General features: G+C 41.9%; 1 protein-coding gene across 2 annotated transcripts in view; it reads right to left on the reverse strand.

Moving 5' to 3' along the window:
• Positions 1–19,314, reverse strand: part of PARD3B (par-3 family cell polarity regulator beta) — a 2,156,380-nt gene that overhangs the window by 843,712 nt on the left and 1,293,354 nt on the right. For both annotated transcript variants that reach the window (XM_077448525.1, XM_077448526.1), the window contains exon 20: positions 5,683–5,970. In XM_077448525.1, the coding sequence (XP_077304651.1) occupies positions 5,683–5,970 (288 nt within the window). The remainder of the gene's footprint in view (positions 1–5,682; positions 5,971–19,314) is intronic.

The following is a 19,314-nucleotide window of genomic DNA, read 5'->3' on the forward strand; positions in this document are numbered from 1 at the left end:
GGTGCTCACCCTCAGCATCACAGGAGAGAGCATTCTCACTTATTCAAAACCTCAAAACATGCATGGTGTACACTCTCTACCCCTGCTGTAGCAACATCTGGGCTCATAATTGCTGCAACAGGCACAGAAAGATAGTGCACCAAGCATAGATAGGGTTTTGAATGAGGACTAGTGTTCAGTTCTCTAATGCTGGGGGTGAATATAAGGCAGGATGGGGGAATACTACCTAGGGGAGTTTTTCTGCCAGGCTTTGTTGGGGAAGGGGGTTTCACAAATGGCCTATAGGCAATTACATTAATTCAATTTACAATTAAAAACTGTGAAAGAATAAGTGTATACTATGTATATGTTAGCCATAAGTATGACATAAGTTTCCAACTTCATGAAATTGTCTGCAGAAACAGAGATAACCAAAATGAACCACTTTAAATATTACTAGAATTTATTTTGCTGATTTGACAAACATAAATGTATTCACAGAGAAAAGCCAGTCTTTTACAATGCGATCAATCATAATGCTGACAGCCATCTTCCAATCAGTATCTTCTAGGCATTAGCTAATCAAACACTGATTCCAAGAATCTACTCAGCAACGCAAGCAGTCTAAAGCCACAAATCAATTAGACAAATTACAGCAAATTTTCAGAACACATTTCATGCATGATAAGGTATGATGTCAACATGAAACATTTGAAAATAGAACTTCACAAACAAAGCAACATGCATATTTAGCTTAACTGCAAATCATTATGAATCATAGCATACAAATTTGATGAATACAATATGTTACAGTTAAAGGCACAGTGACTTAATAGAATAGGAATCAACAGAGGCAAATTATTTTTATGTCCAATTAATATTAATTTGCAACCTTTTAAAATATGTACCACTACTGTTCCTAATGAACTGATTACCTAATTCCTATAACTACAAATTCAAGCTATGAAAAGTTTGCGTCCACTACAAAGATCTCATCTAGGGACCTAAATCTTATAAGAATTTTAATCAATTAGTGTATTCAACAAGGCAGTGAAATTAGCAATCGTAATGTGCGTAGTTAAGTAGTCACAAGCTCCAAATGATCTTAAGTCATCTCATAACGGCAATGTGAATTCTGATCAGGTGTTCTTTGTTACAGCCCTTTTGCACCAAATGTTTGTATTCGATTGCCTTGCTGAACAAACCTCCTAGTTCTCTATTTGCTAAAGTACCTAATGTATCATGCTGTATTATTCTAATGTCAGTGTAAAAGCGCTTATGAGTAGTAGATATAAGCTCACTAATCAACACTGGAGAGTGGCAAAAGATGGGGTTAGAGTCTTGAACAAAGTATGTGCGCATGCATGCACCTTAATACTTAGCTCATCTACAATTTTAGATTGACTTTTAAATAATATAGAGGAATTAATTCCATTAGTACCTGAAGCAATCCTTGACCAATGTAAGTTAGAATCAAATTAGAAAGTCAGTAGAATTAGGGTTTAGTCATTAGATGGCCATTGCAAACAATGGCAGATTTAAGGAAATGATGTCAGTAAATTGTATTAGTAATAAATGATCATACGAAGCAGCCTTAATGTATTTAAAGTTAAAATAAAGTTAATGTTGTGGGTGGATATATTTCCTGCTCCCCTCATACACTATTTGGTAAACCAAAGGACTGGCCTATCATTGTATTTCACAGTATACATACAGATCACATAGCAAACACTAAAGCTTATACTGGCTATAAAAATGGGGCCATCATTCCAAGTTTTTGAATGCCATTAAGTGGCATATGAATCTAGAAACCAAACCTGAGGCCAAAATAGAACAATACAATCCTAAAAAATAATTCTGTACACAGTTATCCCAATTGTGATTCATTTGAGACATTACTGACAAATATCTATGATAATTAGGGCAAGTTGCTTGCCTGAAAATCTAAATTTATACTATATTAATAAATAACACTAATAACAATATGGCAGGAGGAAAAAAATGAATTAAGCACTCTTTATTGTTTTTCCAAATCCAACCTTTAATCAGTGCTTTTTCTGAAGAACTTCACACGTGTTGCCTGCATGGAGGAGGTAAGTGTATTTTGTAAGGCCGCGTACACACGCGCGGACTGTTTGCCCAACCTTGTTCGTCAAACAGTTTCGGCAAACAGTCCGCTCAAAATTTGCATGAGCGGACTTGCCCACACACGAGCGGACTGTTTGACGAACAAGGTTGGGCAAACAGTTCGCTCAACTTTTGAAATGAACGGACTCGCCCACGTAAGGAGGAGGCAAATCCGCCCATTTCGAGCGCGTGTACAGGTAGGCGGGGCCCGCGAAGGAGACGTTGCGGGCTCCGCCGCCTGGAATGGGCTTAAAGGGGAACCCCAACGCCGAAAAAAATCGGCGTGGGGGTTCCCCCAAAGTCCACACCAGACCCTTGTCCGAGCACGCTACCCGGCCGGCCAGGAAAGGGGGGCGAGCGAGCGCGCCCCCCCTCCTGAGCCGTACCAGGCCGCGTGCCCTCAACATGGGGGGTGCCTTGGGGAAGGGGGGGCCGCGCGGCCCACCCACCCCAAAGCACCTTGTCCCCATGTTGATGAGGACAAGGGCCTCTTCCCGACAACCCTGGCCGTTGGTTGTCGGGGTCTGCGGGCGGGGGGCTTATCGGAATACGGGAGCCCCCTTTAAGAAGGGGGCCCCCGGATACCGGCCCCCCACCCTATGTGAATGAGTATGGGGTACAATGTACCCCTACCCATTCACCTGTGAAATAAAGTACCAAAAAAAACACAACACAGGGGGAAAAAATATTTTATTGCACAGCTCCGGGGGTCTTCCGTCTTCGGGGGTCTTCTCGCCGGACTCCTCCGCTATCTGTGTGTAGCTCTTTTACTAGCGGAGGAGTCCGGCTTTCTTCCTCCCCGCCGCCGGCCTCTTCTCCCGACTTCGGGGGTCTTGTCCCCCTCTTCGGTTCTTCTGCCGGGCCACCGCGCCTTCTTGTAGCTCTTTTACAGGCGGTGGCCCGGTCTTCTGTCGCCGCTGTCGTCGTCGCCGCCGCCGCCGCCTTCCGTTCTTGTTCTTCTTCTTGTTCTTCTTCTTCTTCTCCTGGAGATGTTGACTCGACGATCTCTCCGGCCGGAATGCCAGGGACACGCTCCGCTGCCACTTATATAGTGACAATGGGGCGGTGTCACATGGTATATGTCACATGGGTTGATCACATGGGTTGATGTCACATGGGGACTATGACATCGTAAGGGGGCGGGGTCACCATGTGACCAACCCATGTGACATATACCATGTGACACCGCCCCATTGTCACTATATAAGTGACCGCACAGCGCGGCTCTGGCATTCCGGCCGGAGAGATCGTCGAGTCAACATCTCCAGGAGAAGAAGAAGAAGAACAAGAAGAAGAACAAGAACGGAAGGCGGCGGCGGCGGCGGCGGCGACGACGACGACAGCGGCAACAGAAGACCGGGCCACCGCCTGTAAAAGAGCTACAAGAAGGCGCGGTGGCCCGGCAGAAGAACCGAAGAGGGGGACAAGACCCCCGAAGTCGGGAGAAGAGGCCGGCGGCGGGGAGGAAGAAAGCCGGACTCCTCCGCTAGTAAAAGAGCTACACACAGATAGCGGAGGAGTCCGGCGAGAAGACCCCCGAAGACGGAAGACCCCCGGAGCTGTGCAATAAAATATTTTTTCCCCCTGTGTTGTGTTTTTTTTGGTACTTTATTTCACAGGTGAATGGGTAGGGGTACATTGTACCCCATACTCATTCACATAGGGTGGGGGGCCGGTATCCGGGGGCCCCCTTCTTAAAGGGGGCTCCCGGATTCCGATAAGCCCCCCGCCCGCAGACCCCGACAACCAACGGCCAGGGTTGTCGGGAAGAGGCCCTTGTCCTCATCAACATGGGGACAAGGTGCTTTGGGGTGGGGGGGCCGCGCGGCCCCCCCTTCCCCAAGGCACCCCCCATGTTGAGGGCACGCGGCCTGGTACGGCTCAGGAGGGGGGGCGCGCTCGCTCGCCCCCCTTTCCTGGCCGGCCGGGTAGCGTGCTTGGACAAGGGTCTGGTGTGGACTTTGGGGGAACCCCCACTCCGATTTTTTTCGGCGTTGGGGTTCCCCTTTAAGCCCATTCCAGGCGGCGGAGCCCGCGACGTCTCCTTCGCGGGCCCCGCCTACCTGTACACGCGCTCGAAATGGGCGGACTTTCCGAGCGGGAACAGTCCGCTCATTTCGAAAGTACAGCGGACAAGCCCACACACGGGCGGACTGTTCGCTCAAACACAGTTTCAGCGGACAGTTTTTCGGAATTTCCGAAAGACTTTGTCCGTCCAACTGTCCGCTGAAACTGTCCGCTGAAAGCCCACACACGAGCGGACTGTCCGCCCAAACACTGTTCAGCGGACAAGGTTGGGCGAACAGTCCGCCCGTGTGTACGCGGCCTAAGTCATACTTGTCCTCCTTGTATCCTCTGCTGGAACTGCTGCAGAGAAAAACTTGCTCCCCCTACAGGACAGTTGTTGACAGCACACTCCTTGCCAATCTTCATTGTTTGAACTGAATTAGTTGGCTTCCGAATTTTATGGAGATGAATTCCATGGGGATAACTACATCAAACAATAGCTCTAGGATTGAAATTTGTAGACTGTGACTGTAGAGAAAGCAGATATTTCTCTGGCACATTTCCAGTGAAGGACAAAAGTAAATACAATTTACAGATTACACTTGTCACTCCAAGAGATGCAGAGTGCAGCTTTGTTGAGTTCTCCTTTAAATACTATCATGTTTTTATCTAGATATTTATGGAGGAGTTTACAACAAGCAAATACTATACATGGAATGCCCTCAAGAATAAAAAAAGATAGATTTTCAGAAGCCGCAGGTATAAAGTGTGATTTGTTTTGCTTTGTAACCAGCACAGTCTTTTTTTATCATGACGAAAAATCAAGGCTTTTGTTGGCGGCTTATAAATATCCACAAATGGCTGGGTGCTTAGCGGGATAATATTCAAAAAGCAGCTAATCAATCCAGCGGCAGTGAATAAATTGAATGTCTTTTCCACAACACAGTTGTCTTTATTATACGTTCTCTGAAAACATTCATAACCTTAATGGTTAGATAAAAATACAACATGCGGTAGTTTGTAGCCCACTTCGAATTCCACAAAAGGAAGAAATGAAAATACACAGTATGTCTGTCCAAGCCAAACACACATGCATTGATAAAAAATATTACAGAGATTCAAATGCCCTGGTCATGTCCATTTTGTGTCCTGGATCAATATATAGTAACACAGCAACTTCCGGGTGAGGAGCACAAGATAGAAAGTTATTCTGTCACAAAGCAACAGGAATTTATCATTTTTTTCAGCAGTGATTGCTTAGGCTTGGTTTTTTTTTTTGACTGCTTTCACAATCATTAACCCATTTTAAATAGGCACATGGCTTAAACACTGCTGCTTCCTCCCTACTTGGCTACAGCGAAGACATAGAAGGGTAATCAGTCTTGTGAGCAAAGCTTAGATCCAGGATACAAATGCTATCTTCCCCCAGGCTAATTGAAACGGCATGATTCCTCACAGCAGGGATAAAAGGTAAAGTGTAATCATATGCAATTTTTCATACAACTTCATTTAATGAGCATGGAGCCTTCAAGGACCAAGTGATCAGATGTGTTTGGTAGCGGTTATTACCTGTCATCCGTTTCCTGTGCCTGCTGCTTCTTGTTTATTGTAGCATAAAGGTCTTGGACTTGATCCCTTTCTGAAGCAGGAGCTAGTGGGTCCCTTGTGTAGTTATAAGCCCTAGGCACTGTAGGGGAATAGGGCCTATGGGAGCTATGGCCTGGAGGTGCCTCCTTAAAGTGGTTTATCTTGGCATAATTAGGATCCATTTCATCATCCTCCATAGCATGACTTGCATTGAGGTCAAATAACACTTTTGCCTGCTTTTCACGTATTTCTTGATGCTTTGAGTTTATCCTGGGGGGAAAAAAATAAAGTAACTATTAACCTTTTTCATGGATGAACATACATTGTTATTCAATTACCTATGATACTACAGATGATCGAGCCTGATGAAGAGAATTGTGTATTCATTTACAGCTGCATGTACAGAACAAGAAACATCTATTGGCCTAATTACCGTATATACAGTATATATATATATATATATATATATATATATATATATATATATATATATATATATATATAATTTGTTTCTCAAAAAAGAAGTAACTATAACTCATCCTCTGTTGCCCTGAAGAATTACCTCTACAATTCTGCTATTGTACTCTGATGACTGGCTATTTTCAAAAGGGAAGAAATGTGTGATAGGTATGTGTGTACCACTATACAGTGTTCTCAGAGGCACACAAAGAAAAATAATGGTTCTAACCAATTTAAAGCCCAACTGTAGACTTAAAAGTGCCATTGATCCCCTCCACCAATTGGGGCCTCCCTGCCTCTGTTTAAAGGAAATAATCTATACTAATTTTTACAGATTTATTTGGGAAGGTCTGTTGGTTTCTCTTCTTTGCCTGTCGAATGGTGGATCCTAAATGTTACTGAGAGCAATGCCACAAAATAATGTAGTGGCATTTTCTGCAGCATACTGCTGCAATTTGAGGGTGGGAGCACAGTCTTGATACCAGGGGTGTATTTACCACGAGGCAAACAAGGGGTGTGGCATTTTTTAGGGGTGTATTGGAATGATGGCTGCAGCTGCATCTCCTGTGTGTACCCAGAGCTGGTGCGAGTGCATGCAAATCCCGGTTCTCTCAGGGGAGAGGAGACAGATTGTGTTCATACTAAGTATGAACACCTATCTCTCTCCTTCCCTAGTCAATCCCATTCTCCCTGCTGCTGCAGGAATCCCCTGTATCATTTTTTAGAGCCGGCGGACAGCTCTCTTGTAATAGAAATCAGAGCGGCTTACGAGCAGCTTGAATGCTATTACAAACAGCGGGAGGGGAAGTTGGAAAGTAAGTCTAATGGGAGTGGTTTCATAATTATCAATCAGCTGCTGTACTTGCAGGGCTCTAATGAGGAAAATGATTTATATTATATATATATATATATATATATATATATATATATATATATATACACACACACACACAGTATCTCACAAATGTGAGTACACCCCTCATTGGGAGTATCTCACCAAAAATAACTTTTTTGTTGCAGGGGATGCCAGAAATTTAACTTTTTTCTTAGAGCAGACTTCTGTGAAAACCAATCATATAAGCATAAAATTGTGTGTACACAACACTCCCAGCACAGCATTACATTTTACAGAAAATGGCAACACTGCAGATTGAAAAGGAAAGGTAATTTTTAATTACATCCAATTACAATATGACGTGTGCCACAGTTGTATATGTTATATTATTTTATTTTTTTTGCTATTTTTCCTCCCACAAAAGTGGAGTTACTCTTTAAATACGATACTTGTTATAACCCTTTTCCATTCTTTGTTGAACCTCAGTACTACTAATCTCCTGTAGCCTCTTTGCAGCCACTTCCTTCCTACATGCATGTGCACCAAGGCATTTCTCAGAGAAGGCTTCCTGATGGAGACAACAGTGGACCAAGCCAGCATAATGTGAGTTAAAATAGCCACTTTTAGTCTCTGTTGAAAGTCCATGTGACATAGTGATAACACAGGAGCACATTTGGGAGTGTTGTAACAAGAAGTGCCTATAAAAAGGACCCTAATGGCAGGATCACCATGTAATAATTTAATAGACAGTACAGATATAAAAATATTGAAAATTACTTTTTAAATTACATTAAACACGTTAAATGCTTATATGGGAGTTTGGTAAATGGTTTTACAACAACTGGATCAAAAAATGTTTGCTTACATCAAAGAAAAAACAATCAGTCATAGAGGAAATGCAAATCAAATCTATCAAATCGATCTTTTCTTTGTGTTGTACTAAATTATTGTTTTTGATTTAAACACCATGTGGAAAAACTGATTCCGTGATCAGTATTTTGTTGTTACATGAATGACCAGCATTACACTGTGCAGCTGGTATATGTTATGCCATAGGAATCTATCCATACCTACAATGTTCATAAAAAATACAAATGGTTGGCATCTATCATCAAATTATGCTTGCACCATACAAGACCAGATACAAATATAAATTAATGTAATAGTACATTAAATTAATTAGACTAGCAAATTGCAGGAAATGGCAATCTGCTCTTAATACTGTCACTGGTCATTGGGGGTGATTTGAGAGCATTAGACCTAATAAGACCTAATAAGACCTAAGGCACGGAAGGATATAATACCTAATATCCTGGCCAATATTTGTCTAACGCATTAATTCCCTTCCTAATATACCAGTTCTAGTGTGCTTCAACAGCACGGCATCTTATTCAGACAAACTGAAACAAGCTGCCTGGGAAAGTGATATTAAAACTACATAAAGGTTAGAATTCCTACCCAGTTCTTTCCGAGCAAGAGAAGTTGTTTTGTAGGCATGTCCTTAGGGGGGAATCTCCACAAAATTACATACTATTTCAAGACAACATGCAGGCATGGCAACATTTATTGGCATACCACTTACTGATTTGTTGGCTCTCTCAATGGTTGTTGTTTACTCAATGGACTATTCCACAAGACCGAATAAATAACTTTTATTTTAAATAGTGGCTGTCTTTGATAGGCAATCACATTTATCAAATCATAGATGCATATACTGTATGTCTGGCATGGTAGTTCATTCAACATAATAACACTCTAATTAAACAATAACTAAAGCAAGCAGATATGTTTTAGAAAACGTGTTCTTTTAAGGGCCATTCCATCCAAAAGTGAGATATTACTTATAGGTGGAGTTTGATCCTGTTTTTTTTTTCTTCTAATGCCGCGTACACACGATCAAATTGTACGGCGTACTTAGTCCGCCGAAACGCATTTCACTGGACAATTCGATCGTGTGTGGGCTCCAGCGGACTTTCTCAGCGTTTGTGGGTTTCAGCGGACAATACGTTCATCAGTATACTAGACTGACGGACTAAGAATGACACATGTTTCTGATGCCTAGCATCCTTCTGTTGCTCGGATGCAGGTGGCTTCCAAAGGAAGGTGTCTAGCTTCCTTCAGTTGCTAAGCTAGCAATAGGATGGATTTATGTAGTATGCATAAAAGCCTTAATAATGCATGCAGCATAAACTACACCTCAGATAAAGATTTTTCTGTTTTTTGTATTTTTAAGGTTCTGTATGTAGTGGTGTACCACAAGGCTCTGTACTAGGTCCTGTTCTATTTACTGTATATACTTGAGTATAGGCCGACCCAAATATAAGCCGCAGCACCTAATTTTACCACAAAAAACTGGAAAAACTTATTGACTTGAGTATAAGCCTAGGGTGGGAAAATGCAGCAGCTACTTAGTAAAAATTTGCCCATCTGCAGCCTCATTGTGCCCATCTTCAGCCGTACCTTTGATCACTAAAACAGGGGGTGTCAGTCTGTTCGGCGGCCATCCATTGTAACAAAGCTCCGCCTCCTTCTTGTCCATGATAGACGGAACACTGATACAGTTTCCCAGCATTGTATCAATGTTCCTCTATCACGGACGAGGAGGAGGCGGGGCTTTGTTACAATGGATGGCCGCCGAACAGCCTACATGACACAGAGGGAGACAGTTTTAGTAATCAAATGTACAGCTGCAGATGGGCATGACACAGCGGGAGAAACCCGCTGTTTTAGTAATTTAATGTACAGCTGGAAATGGGCATGACACAGCGGGAGACTTAATTTAGTAATGAAAGGTACAGGTGCAGATGGGCACCCTCACTCGAGTATAAGCCGAGGGGGGGGAGGGGTTCAGCCTAAAAAACAGGCTGAAGAACTCAGCTTATAATTGAGTATATACAGTATTGTAATCTGTACGTAAGTGATGTAAGATCCTCCTCTATGGGAGGCTCCCGCCGCGTGCATCGCTTTTTTGCTGATGACAGTTCTTATATAACTGAGGGCGGGGCCACCCGGTTACATAAATAGGTGACCCGCCCCTCTGACGCCACAGGGAAGCCATGGAAAAGTCCCTGTGGCATCAGTGGGGGCAGAGGTCACCTGGGACGTCACTGGGTGGCCCCACCCTCAGTTATATACGAACTGTCATCAGCGAAGAAGTGCCACATGGCGGGAGTCTCCCATAGAGGATGATCATGGTGGATTTTTTTTCTTTTTCGGTACGTCTGCAGAGCGATATAAGATGAATGAACATCATGGGACATTTTTATTTTTTAATAAAGGGCTTGTCCCCAAGCTGTGTCTTGTCGTTTTTAACATTTTGACACTTTTTTTGCGAAATGGTAGGGGTACATTTGTACCCCGTTACCATTTCACACGGGGGGCTGGGATCTGGGGGTCTCCTTGTTAAAGGGGGCTTCCAGATTCCGATAAGCCCCCGCCCACATACCCCCTACATCCACCGGGCAAGGGTTGCGGGGATGAGGCCCTTGTCCCCATATACATGGGAACAAGGTGCTTCGGGGGGCTTCCCCAAAGCACCCTTCCTTTGTTGAGACGCTCTCTCGTCCCCCCTCTTTTCTTGTGGCCTGCCAAGTTGCATGCTTGGATAAGGGTCTGGTATGGGTTTTGGGGGACCCCTACGCCATTTTATTTTACATTTTGCCACAGGGTTCCCCTTAAAATCCATACCAGAACTGAAGGGTTTGGTATGGATTTTGGGGGGACCCCTAAGCTATCTTTTTTTTAAATTTGGTGCAGGGTTCCTGTTAATTTCCATACCATACCCAAAGGGCCTGGTAATGGACTGGGGGGGGGTGGTGGATCCAATGCTCTTATTTTCAACGAGTTTCATCTATATTGCTGAAACCCGACAATTCATTACAGCCGCGATCAGTTTTAAATTACAATTTTTCCTTTAGAACTGTCATTTTGCTGTGGTACTGTTTTAAATGCGGGAAAAACATGCCTCTTTACAGGCATACTATAGACAACCCCCAGGCATGATATTTAAAGGAATATTTCATTTCTATTGTTTCACTTTAAGCATTAAAAAAATCACTGCTCCCGAAAAAGAGTTTGTTTAAAAAAAAAAAATGTTTGCATTGTGGCAGGACCCGGGTCCACAAACACTTTTTATAACAATAACTTGCATATAAGCCTTTAAAAGGAGCATATTTGATTATTCATGTTCATGTCCCATAGACTTTAACCGTGTTTGTGTGTTCTGCCAAAATGTTTTGCCTGTTCGGTATGTTCTGGTGCGAACCAAACCGGAGGGTGTTCGGCTCATCCCTACTTATAAGCAACTGGAAGAAACAGTGGTGAGCCACTTACGACAGAATGTCAATGTTTTAACTTGCCAAACAGGACACTTTTTTATTCAGTTAAGAATATATAGAATTTTATTTTGTTATTGTATACAGTCAGAATTCTCTCTAGTCTTGAATAGGTAATGTTAACATGATTTAGTATACAAGTATCGCTTATTTTTTTAAACGAAGACCTTAATTATCTGCACAACTGTATCCCAACACACACTTCTACAATACACCTTTCATTATGAGATGCTTTTATTTTTTTATAAGGTCAAGTGCAAATATGGTAAACTTTTGTGTATACAACACAGCCTTTGCATCAGACTACACACACACAATAGACCTCGGTGTATATGTCTGGCGCAGGATGCTTAAAGCAATCCTTGGAATTCATCTTGCAAGAACATTCCACTGAAAAGAATCCTTTTGTTGTCAAGGTTCCTCTCAGGTCAAGAATCTGTTTAATCTTTCAATCATATGAGAATGATTAAAAAAAAGTGATCTTCAGTTGCTCAGTATCAGTTAACATACACTAAATAAAAGGGAAAAAAATGTCAGAGCCGCTGTAACAGCAGCTACAAGCTTTTGAATACACAGATGTTTTTCTATCAAAATTAATCTCTCTCATTGTAATTAAAGTTATATAAAGGTTACATTGTTGCTTACATGAGGTAGGCTGAAGAAGAATAAGGTCACAGACAAAAAAAATAAATAAAAAAAAATGTAGAGAGCGCAGACATTTTTTTACAATGAGAATGCCTATACAAGAGGGGTATAGTTCAACATTACACAGCCAATTGGTCTTTTAAATGTACTAACTGTAGGCCTATTTTAACGGTGTACAGCTCTCTGGCTTCTTACCATTGGCTATGCCAACTTAAAAGACAAAATATATACATTTTGGAAGTCCACTGTAGTGCATTATGTTGTGCCTCAACATGAATTGGCAGCTCATTCATTTTAGAAGACAGCCTAATGCACCACAGCATGTAACGTGTGTTACCATGCCTATTTCCACAGCTCAATGGTCCAAACAGGGCCTGAAAAAAACCTGTCTTGAGTAAAGCCTCGTAAACATGATCAGAATATCATACAAAAAAATAACGCTTCTGAAGACATTGTATGATAGTCTGATTGTTAGTACACAGCTTTCATCCAAAATTTTCTGAAGGGACAGACATGAAAATGTTTCTCGTACGATACCTGCTCGTACGATTTTGATTTAATCAGTACAGTTTTTCGTCCAAAAATACAATACAAATACATCACTTACAAGTTTTTATTATGTCGTATGAGAATTTTTACACTTAGTAACCTACAGTATTTGTTTTCGATATGGAGACTAGCATGCAAAAAAGAGCAGACGATCATTCCTCTGATAATCTTATCGTGTGTACTAGGCTTTAGAATGGAGGCTGCCAATGCTGACTTCACCTGAAAGTAAGAGACCCAGTTTTCACCAATGGCTCCTGTACTTTCTAAGTCACTGAATTTGAAATCCTGACTTGGAACAACCATGTACAGTGCCTTGCGAAAGTATTCGGCCCCCTTGAACTTTTCAACCTTTTGCCACATTTCAGGCTTCAAACATAAAGATATAAAATTTTAATTTTTTGTGAAGACTCACCAACAAGTGGGACACAATTGTGAAGTGGAACGAAATCTATTGGATAATTTAAACTTTTTTAGCAAATAAAAAACTGAAAAGTGGTGCGTGCAAAATTATTCGGCCCCTTTACTTTCAGTGCAGCAAACTCACTCCAGAAGTTCAGCGAGGATCTCTGAATTATCCAATGTTGTCCTAAATGACTGATGGTGATAAATAGAATCCACCTGTGTGTAATCAAGTCTCTGTATAAATGTCCCTGCTCTGTGATAGTCTCAGGGTTCTGTTGAAAGCGCAGAGAGCATCATGAAGACCAAGGAACACACCAGGCAGGTCCGTAATACTGTTGTGGAAAAGTTTAAAGCCGGATTTGGATACAAAAAGATTTCCCAAGCTTTAAACATCCCAAGGAGCACTGTGCAAGCGATCATTTTGAAATGGAAGGAGTATCAGACCACTGCAAATCTACCAAGACCTGGCCGTCCCTCTAAACTTTTACCTCAGACAAGGAGAAGACTGATCAGAGATGCAGCCAAGAGGCCCATGATCACTCTGAATGAACTGCAGAGAACTACAGCTGAGGTGGGAGAGTCTGTCCATAGGACAACAATCAGTCGTACACTGCACAAATCTGGCCTTTATGGAAGAGTGGCAAGAAGAAAGCCATTTCTCAAAGATATCCATAAAAAGTCTCGTCTAAAGTTTGCCACAAGCCACCTGGGAGACACACCAAACGTGTGGAAGAAGGTGCTCTGGTCAGATGAAACCAAAATCTAACTTTTTGCCCACAATGCAAAACGATATGTTTGGCGTAAAAGCAACACAGCTCATCACCCTCAACACACCATCCCCACTGTCAAACATGGTGGTGGCAGCATCATGGTTTGGGCCTGCTTTTCTTCAGCAGGGACAGGGAAGATGGTTAAAATTGAGGGGAAGATGGATGCAGCCAAATACAGGACCATTCTGGATGAAAACCTGTTGGAGTCTGCAAAAGACCTGAAACTGGGACGGAGATTTATCTTCCAACAAGACAATAATCCCAAACATACAGCAAAATCTACAAAGGAATGGTTCACAAATAAACGTATCCAGGTGTTAGAATGGCCAAGTCAAAGTCCAGACCTGAATCCAATCGAGAATCTGTGGAAAGAGCTGAAAACTGCTGTTCACTAACGCTCTCCATCCAACCTCACTGAGCTCGAGCTGTTTTGCAAGGAAAAATGGGCAAGAATTTCAGTCTCTCGATGTGCAAAACTGATAGAGACATACCCCAAGCGACTTGCAGCTGTAATCGCAGCAAAAGGTGGCTCTACAAAGTATTAACGCAAGGGGGCCGAATAATTTTGCATGCCCCACTTTTCATTTTTTTATTAGTTAAAAAAGTTTCAAAAATCCAATAGATTTCGTTCCACTTCACAATTGTGTCCCACTTGTTGGTGATTCTTCACAAAAAATTAAAATTTTATATCTTTATGTTTGAAGCCTGAAATGTGGCAAAAGGTTGAAAAATTCAAGGGGGCCGAATACTTTCGCAAGGCACTGTAGATTATGATCTGCATGTTTATCTTGAGCCAGTGACAGAAAATATAAGTCGGTAGACATTTGCAACCTCAATATGAGGTGAAAAATACTGGTCAAGAGCAGGCTGAAATGATCAATATTCACCTGTTCAGTGGGTGGGAATTCAAGCCTTCCTTTTTCTGAGGAGATACTAGCCTCATGTAGCAACCGCTACACCACAATTCTGTAGCAGCCGGCATGAAGTTTTACAACAGGCATCAGAAAACACATTATCTGGCATTCCTGCAAATAGTTAGCTATGTGGCCGATATCTCCTAGAGAAAGGGAAGATTTGACACGCTGCCTACAGGTAAGTATCTTCTGTTGCAGCCTGCCTATGATGTTGTTTTCATGAAGGAAACAGGGTCACTTCAAATTATTAAAGAACAGAAAAAACACAATAAACTGAGCCCAAGTTTCCAACCAGTGGAGGATACAAACTATAGGACAATGCAATCTTGCAAAAAAAAACAACTGGAGTCATGTAACACATTTTACTGTTGCTCCAAATATCTGTATGTCTTCCGGTGATTGCGAGTCTGGTTTATTTATGATCTTAATTTTTTTTTTCCTGGCAGGCCCATCCCACCACCATTCTTACCTAATATTCCAAAGTGAACCCAGCGTAAAAGGTAAAGCAAGAAAGGAGAGAGTCAAGTCCTTTAAACAATTAACGTGCAAAACCAATAAAATGGTTCAAGAATAGAAAAAATAACAGCAGTTTTTATTGTAATACACATTTTCAATCTGGAACTGCCCCCCCTGCATTAACTCCTTTCCACCACTAGAGTTACCAGTCTTCCAGGTTGTATGATGGCCATCTTCTTTCAATTCATCATTTTATCCACTTCATATGAGCCCAGACTGTCCTAAACCTGCCCTCTTGGGAGACTTCATTGCACAGCTTGGGATTGCAGTACTCCTGGATTAAGCATTGCTGATATGTCACTAAATTAGCACACATTATGTCTATTAATTTCATGATTTTTACCAAAGGTTTTTTTGTAGTGTAGAGGGAGGGTTTCAAATACAGTTAGTACATCACTGCATGTGTGTACAGCCCTTAGAGCAGCGGTTCTCAACTCCTGTTCCCAGGGCCCACTAGCAGATGTATTTCAGTTATCTAGCAAACGTGGCCTGTTAGTGGGTCCTGAGGACAGGAGTTGAGAACCACTTTCAGGTCACCTCATTAATAGAAAGTAGTAGCAACTCTTCGAGCACAATTAGGCTTCATGCACACTAGCGTTTTTAAGCTCCTAGAAGCTGTTATTAGCATCTTTAGCATTTTTTTTCTTCTCCTAGAAGCTAACTAGTGTTATCTTATGTGCCCATGCACACTATTTTAGGCTATTAGTGAGCTTCAGTATATAGGAGCAGGAAAAAAAATTGTTTTTGTAGCGTTTCTTGGGGAGGTTGTCTAGCAAAAATGCTCCTAAACGCTACTAATAACATTGTTTGAGCTTTTTTTTTCCATTTACTGCAAAATAAAAATGCTAATGCTCCTAAACGTTCTTATGCCCCATACACACGGTCCGACATTCCAATGGATTTTGGCCCAAACTTGTCTTGCATACACACAGTCACACAAAGTTGTTGGAAAATCTGATAGTTTAGAACGCGGTGACGTACAACACATACGACGGGACTATAAAAAAGGCGGTAGCCAATAGCTTTCATCTCGTAATTTATTCTGAGCATGCGTGGCACTTAGTCCGTCAGAATTGTCTACACACAATCGGAATTTAAACGATCAGTTTTTGTTGTCGGAAAATTTTAGATCCTGCTCCCAAACTTTGTGTGTTGGAAATTCCGACTGAAAAAGTCAGATGGAGCCTACACATGATCGGACTTTCCAACAACACAGTGCAATCGTACATTTTCCAACGGAAAGCCCGACTGTGTGTACAGGGCACTAAACACTCCTAAAACACTACCAAAACAAGCTATTATTTGAATTTTTTTTCAGCATTTTTTTAGCTTTTAAAAAAAATTTCTAGTGTGCATGGAGCCTTACAGTTGCTGTCAAGTTCCTACTGACTTTAAATGTAAACATTCTTTAGATAGTCTGGCTATGAACCCCGGCCAAACAAATACTGACTCAAAGTAAGGCCGGCCATACACAGCGCAAATTTCTTTCCTACAACAGGGCTACACGGGCTGCAGGAAAGAAATTTGTACGATTCCCCCATCAACACAGACAGTGCTGACAGGGGAATCAGCAATTGTCTTCTCCTGGCAGGGGGCAAGTGGAGAAGACAGTGATTATTGCTAGCGGCTATAGCAGCCGCTTTTGATAATTGGAAATGATTCTGGCAGGCTGGTTGTAACCAGTGTGAGCATGAACAGAAACATGTAGCATGGAGAGTATATCAAAGCTTATTGGATACATCATGTTGACAACATGTAACGATGATAGACGTCTATAAGTTCTTGACCCCATTCCTTAACCACTTCCCGACCAGAGCACGACGATGTACGTCGACAGAATGGCACGGGCAGGCATATTGGCGTACATGTACGTCCAATCTTCAATGCCACCCTGCCATCGGGAGTGCACCGCCGGCGGCGCGCTCCCGCGCTGGTCGGGACCCCCGTGAGTCCGGTCGCGGGACCCGCGGACTCGATCGCCGCGGGCATACCCGCGATCGTCTCACGGGACGGCTGAATGGAGGAAATGCCGTGTAAACAGCATTTCTCCATTCTGCCTAGCAACTAGTGACGCTGATCTCTGCTCCATGTGATTGGAGCAGAGATCAGTGTTCACTAAATGAAAGCCCAACCCCCCCCACAGTTAGTAACACACCCCTAGGAACACTTAACCCCTACACTGCCACCCACTGGTTAACCCTTTCACTGCCAGTGTCATTTACACAGGAATCACTGCATTTATATAGCAGTGATTACTGTATAAATGACAATGGTCCCAAAAATGTGTCAAAAATGTCCGATGGGTCCCCCACAATGTCGCAGTCACAATAAAAAAATCGCTGATCGCCGCCATTACTAGTAAAAAAAAAAATAACAAAAAATTATTAATAAAAATGCTATAAAACTATCCCTATTTTGTAAACGCTATAACTTTTGCCCAAACCAATCAATAATCACTTATTGCGATTTTTTTTACCAAAATTATGTAGAAGAATACGTATCGGCCTAAACTGAGGGAAAAAAATGTTTTTTTTATATATTTTTGGGGGATATTTATTATAACAAAAAGTAAAAAATAATGTTTTTTTTTTCAAAATTGTCGCTCTATTTTTGTTTATAGCGCAAAAAATAAGAACCGCAGGGGTGATCAAATAGCACCAAAAAAAAGCTCTATTTGTGGGAAAAAAAGGATATCAATTTTGTTCGGGAGTCACGTCACACGACCGCGCAATTGTCAGTTAAAGGGACGCAGTGCCGAATCGCAAAAAGTGGTCTGGTCTTTGACCAGCAAAATGGTCCGGTCTGAAAGTGGTTAAAGAGCTATTTCTGCATTTCTAGGAAAGAAACAATAACTGAAAAACACACTAGTTAACTGATTCTAGGAATGACACTGGGAATTATTTTTGTTGTAGCATATTACAAAAAAAAAAAAAATGAATTCAGCATACAGATTGTGTTTGTTTTGGGACATAGAGATGTGTGTTTAAATGTTAATTGAAGAGGTTTGACAGATGGAAGTCTGGCAGGATGATCTGGAAAGGATGGAAACAGGTCTTCTGGGATGTAGAAAAAAAGGAAAAGGTCCAAGGTCACTTACCTTAGCTTTGTGTGTCTCCATCGGATGGGTGTGAAAGTGCACTTCCTGTTCTGCCGAAAGTTCCATAGCACAGTAGAGGAAGTGTATTGTAGACAGCCAAGCAGCAGTGTCAGCAGGATTTTTATTTTATTTTATTTTAGGTTTTGTGCTGGCTGAGTAAAAATATTTAGTCAGGGAATTTTAAAGCCAGTGTCCATCGGTATTAAAATATGTAACAAAAATACCGTTACATGCTTATGGTGGTTATTAGTAATACATGGGTGCCTGTAGTCTACACATTCTTATTTAATGTTCCTAATATCATATACTCTCTACAACAACAACACATTCCTAGACATGAAACAAACATTTTTTTGTAGATGTTGGCAAAATATGCTACAATGGAGGGGCCTACTGCCACAGGCACTGTGATGGTGATTTAAACAAAAGCTTGTCAAAGTCTTATACCACTCTAATACCTAGAAAAAAAAAAAAAAAACCTGTTGATGTGTTCACCATGACAATCCTTTTCTCTTGCTAACAATGAAAGAGTTAAATGTCCAAGAAATGTATTCTGATTACTATAAAAGCTTGAGTTATTTTCTGCAATTAGGGAGATCTGCAGGTTAAGGATGCCCCAACCCTTCTAGAAATAGTCCTGGCATAATTGGAAGGACATAGAGGACCAACTTTCTTAACAGTAAGTTACCTGTTGATGCCCAACTTACACTCTGTCTCTACATCAGTCACCCTGCTCACCCTCCTGCTGCAAAAGACATTACTAAACTAATTCTACTATATCCTTAGCTGGTGGAGTGGACATGGAAAGGGTGTGGTCAGGGCAGCTGTTAGAAATCCCAGGGCACCCTGTATAGCCTTTTTGACAGGGCCCCTCCATTCATAAGTGGGCAAGACTAGGGTGAGTATATGTGCGGCTGTGGGGCTGGGAAAGGCTTGCTCACTTATGATTGTCAGAGTGCAGTGACAGCTTCCAAGCAGGATAGCTCAGGTGCATTCAGACTAGGATCCAAACAGAACACATCCCTGCTAATGAGAATGCTGCAGCTGGCTTTAAGGCCTAATAGGTAGGTAATGTTAGGTCACATTACGGTAA

This window comes from Lithobates pipiens, unplaced genomic scaffold (assembly GCF_037356315.1).
Source record: "Lithobates pipiens isolate NorthernLeopardFrog02 unplaced genomic scaffold, aLitPip1_a1.2 Scaffold_22, whole genome shotgun sequence".
Lineage (NCBI taxonomy): Eukaryota > Metazoa > Chordata > Amphibia > Anura > Ranidae > Lithobates > Lithobates pipiens.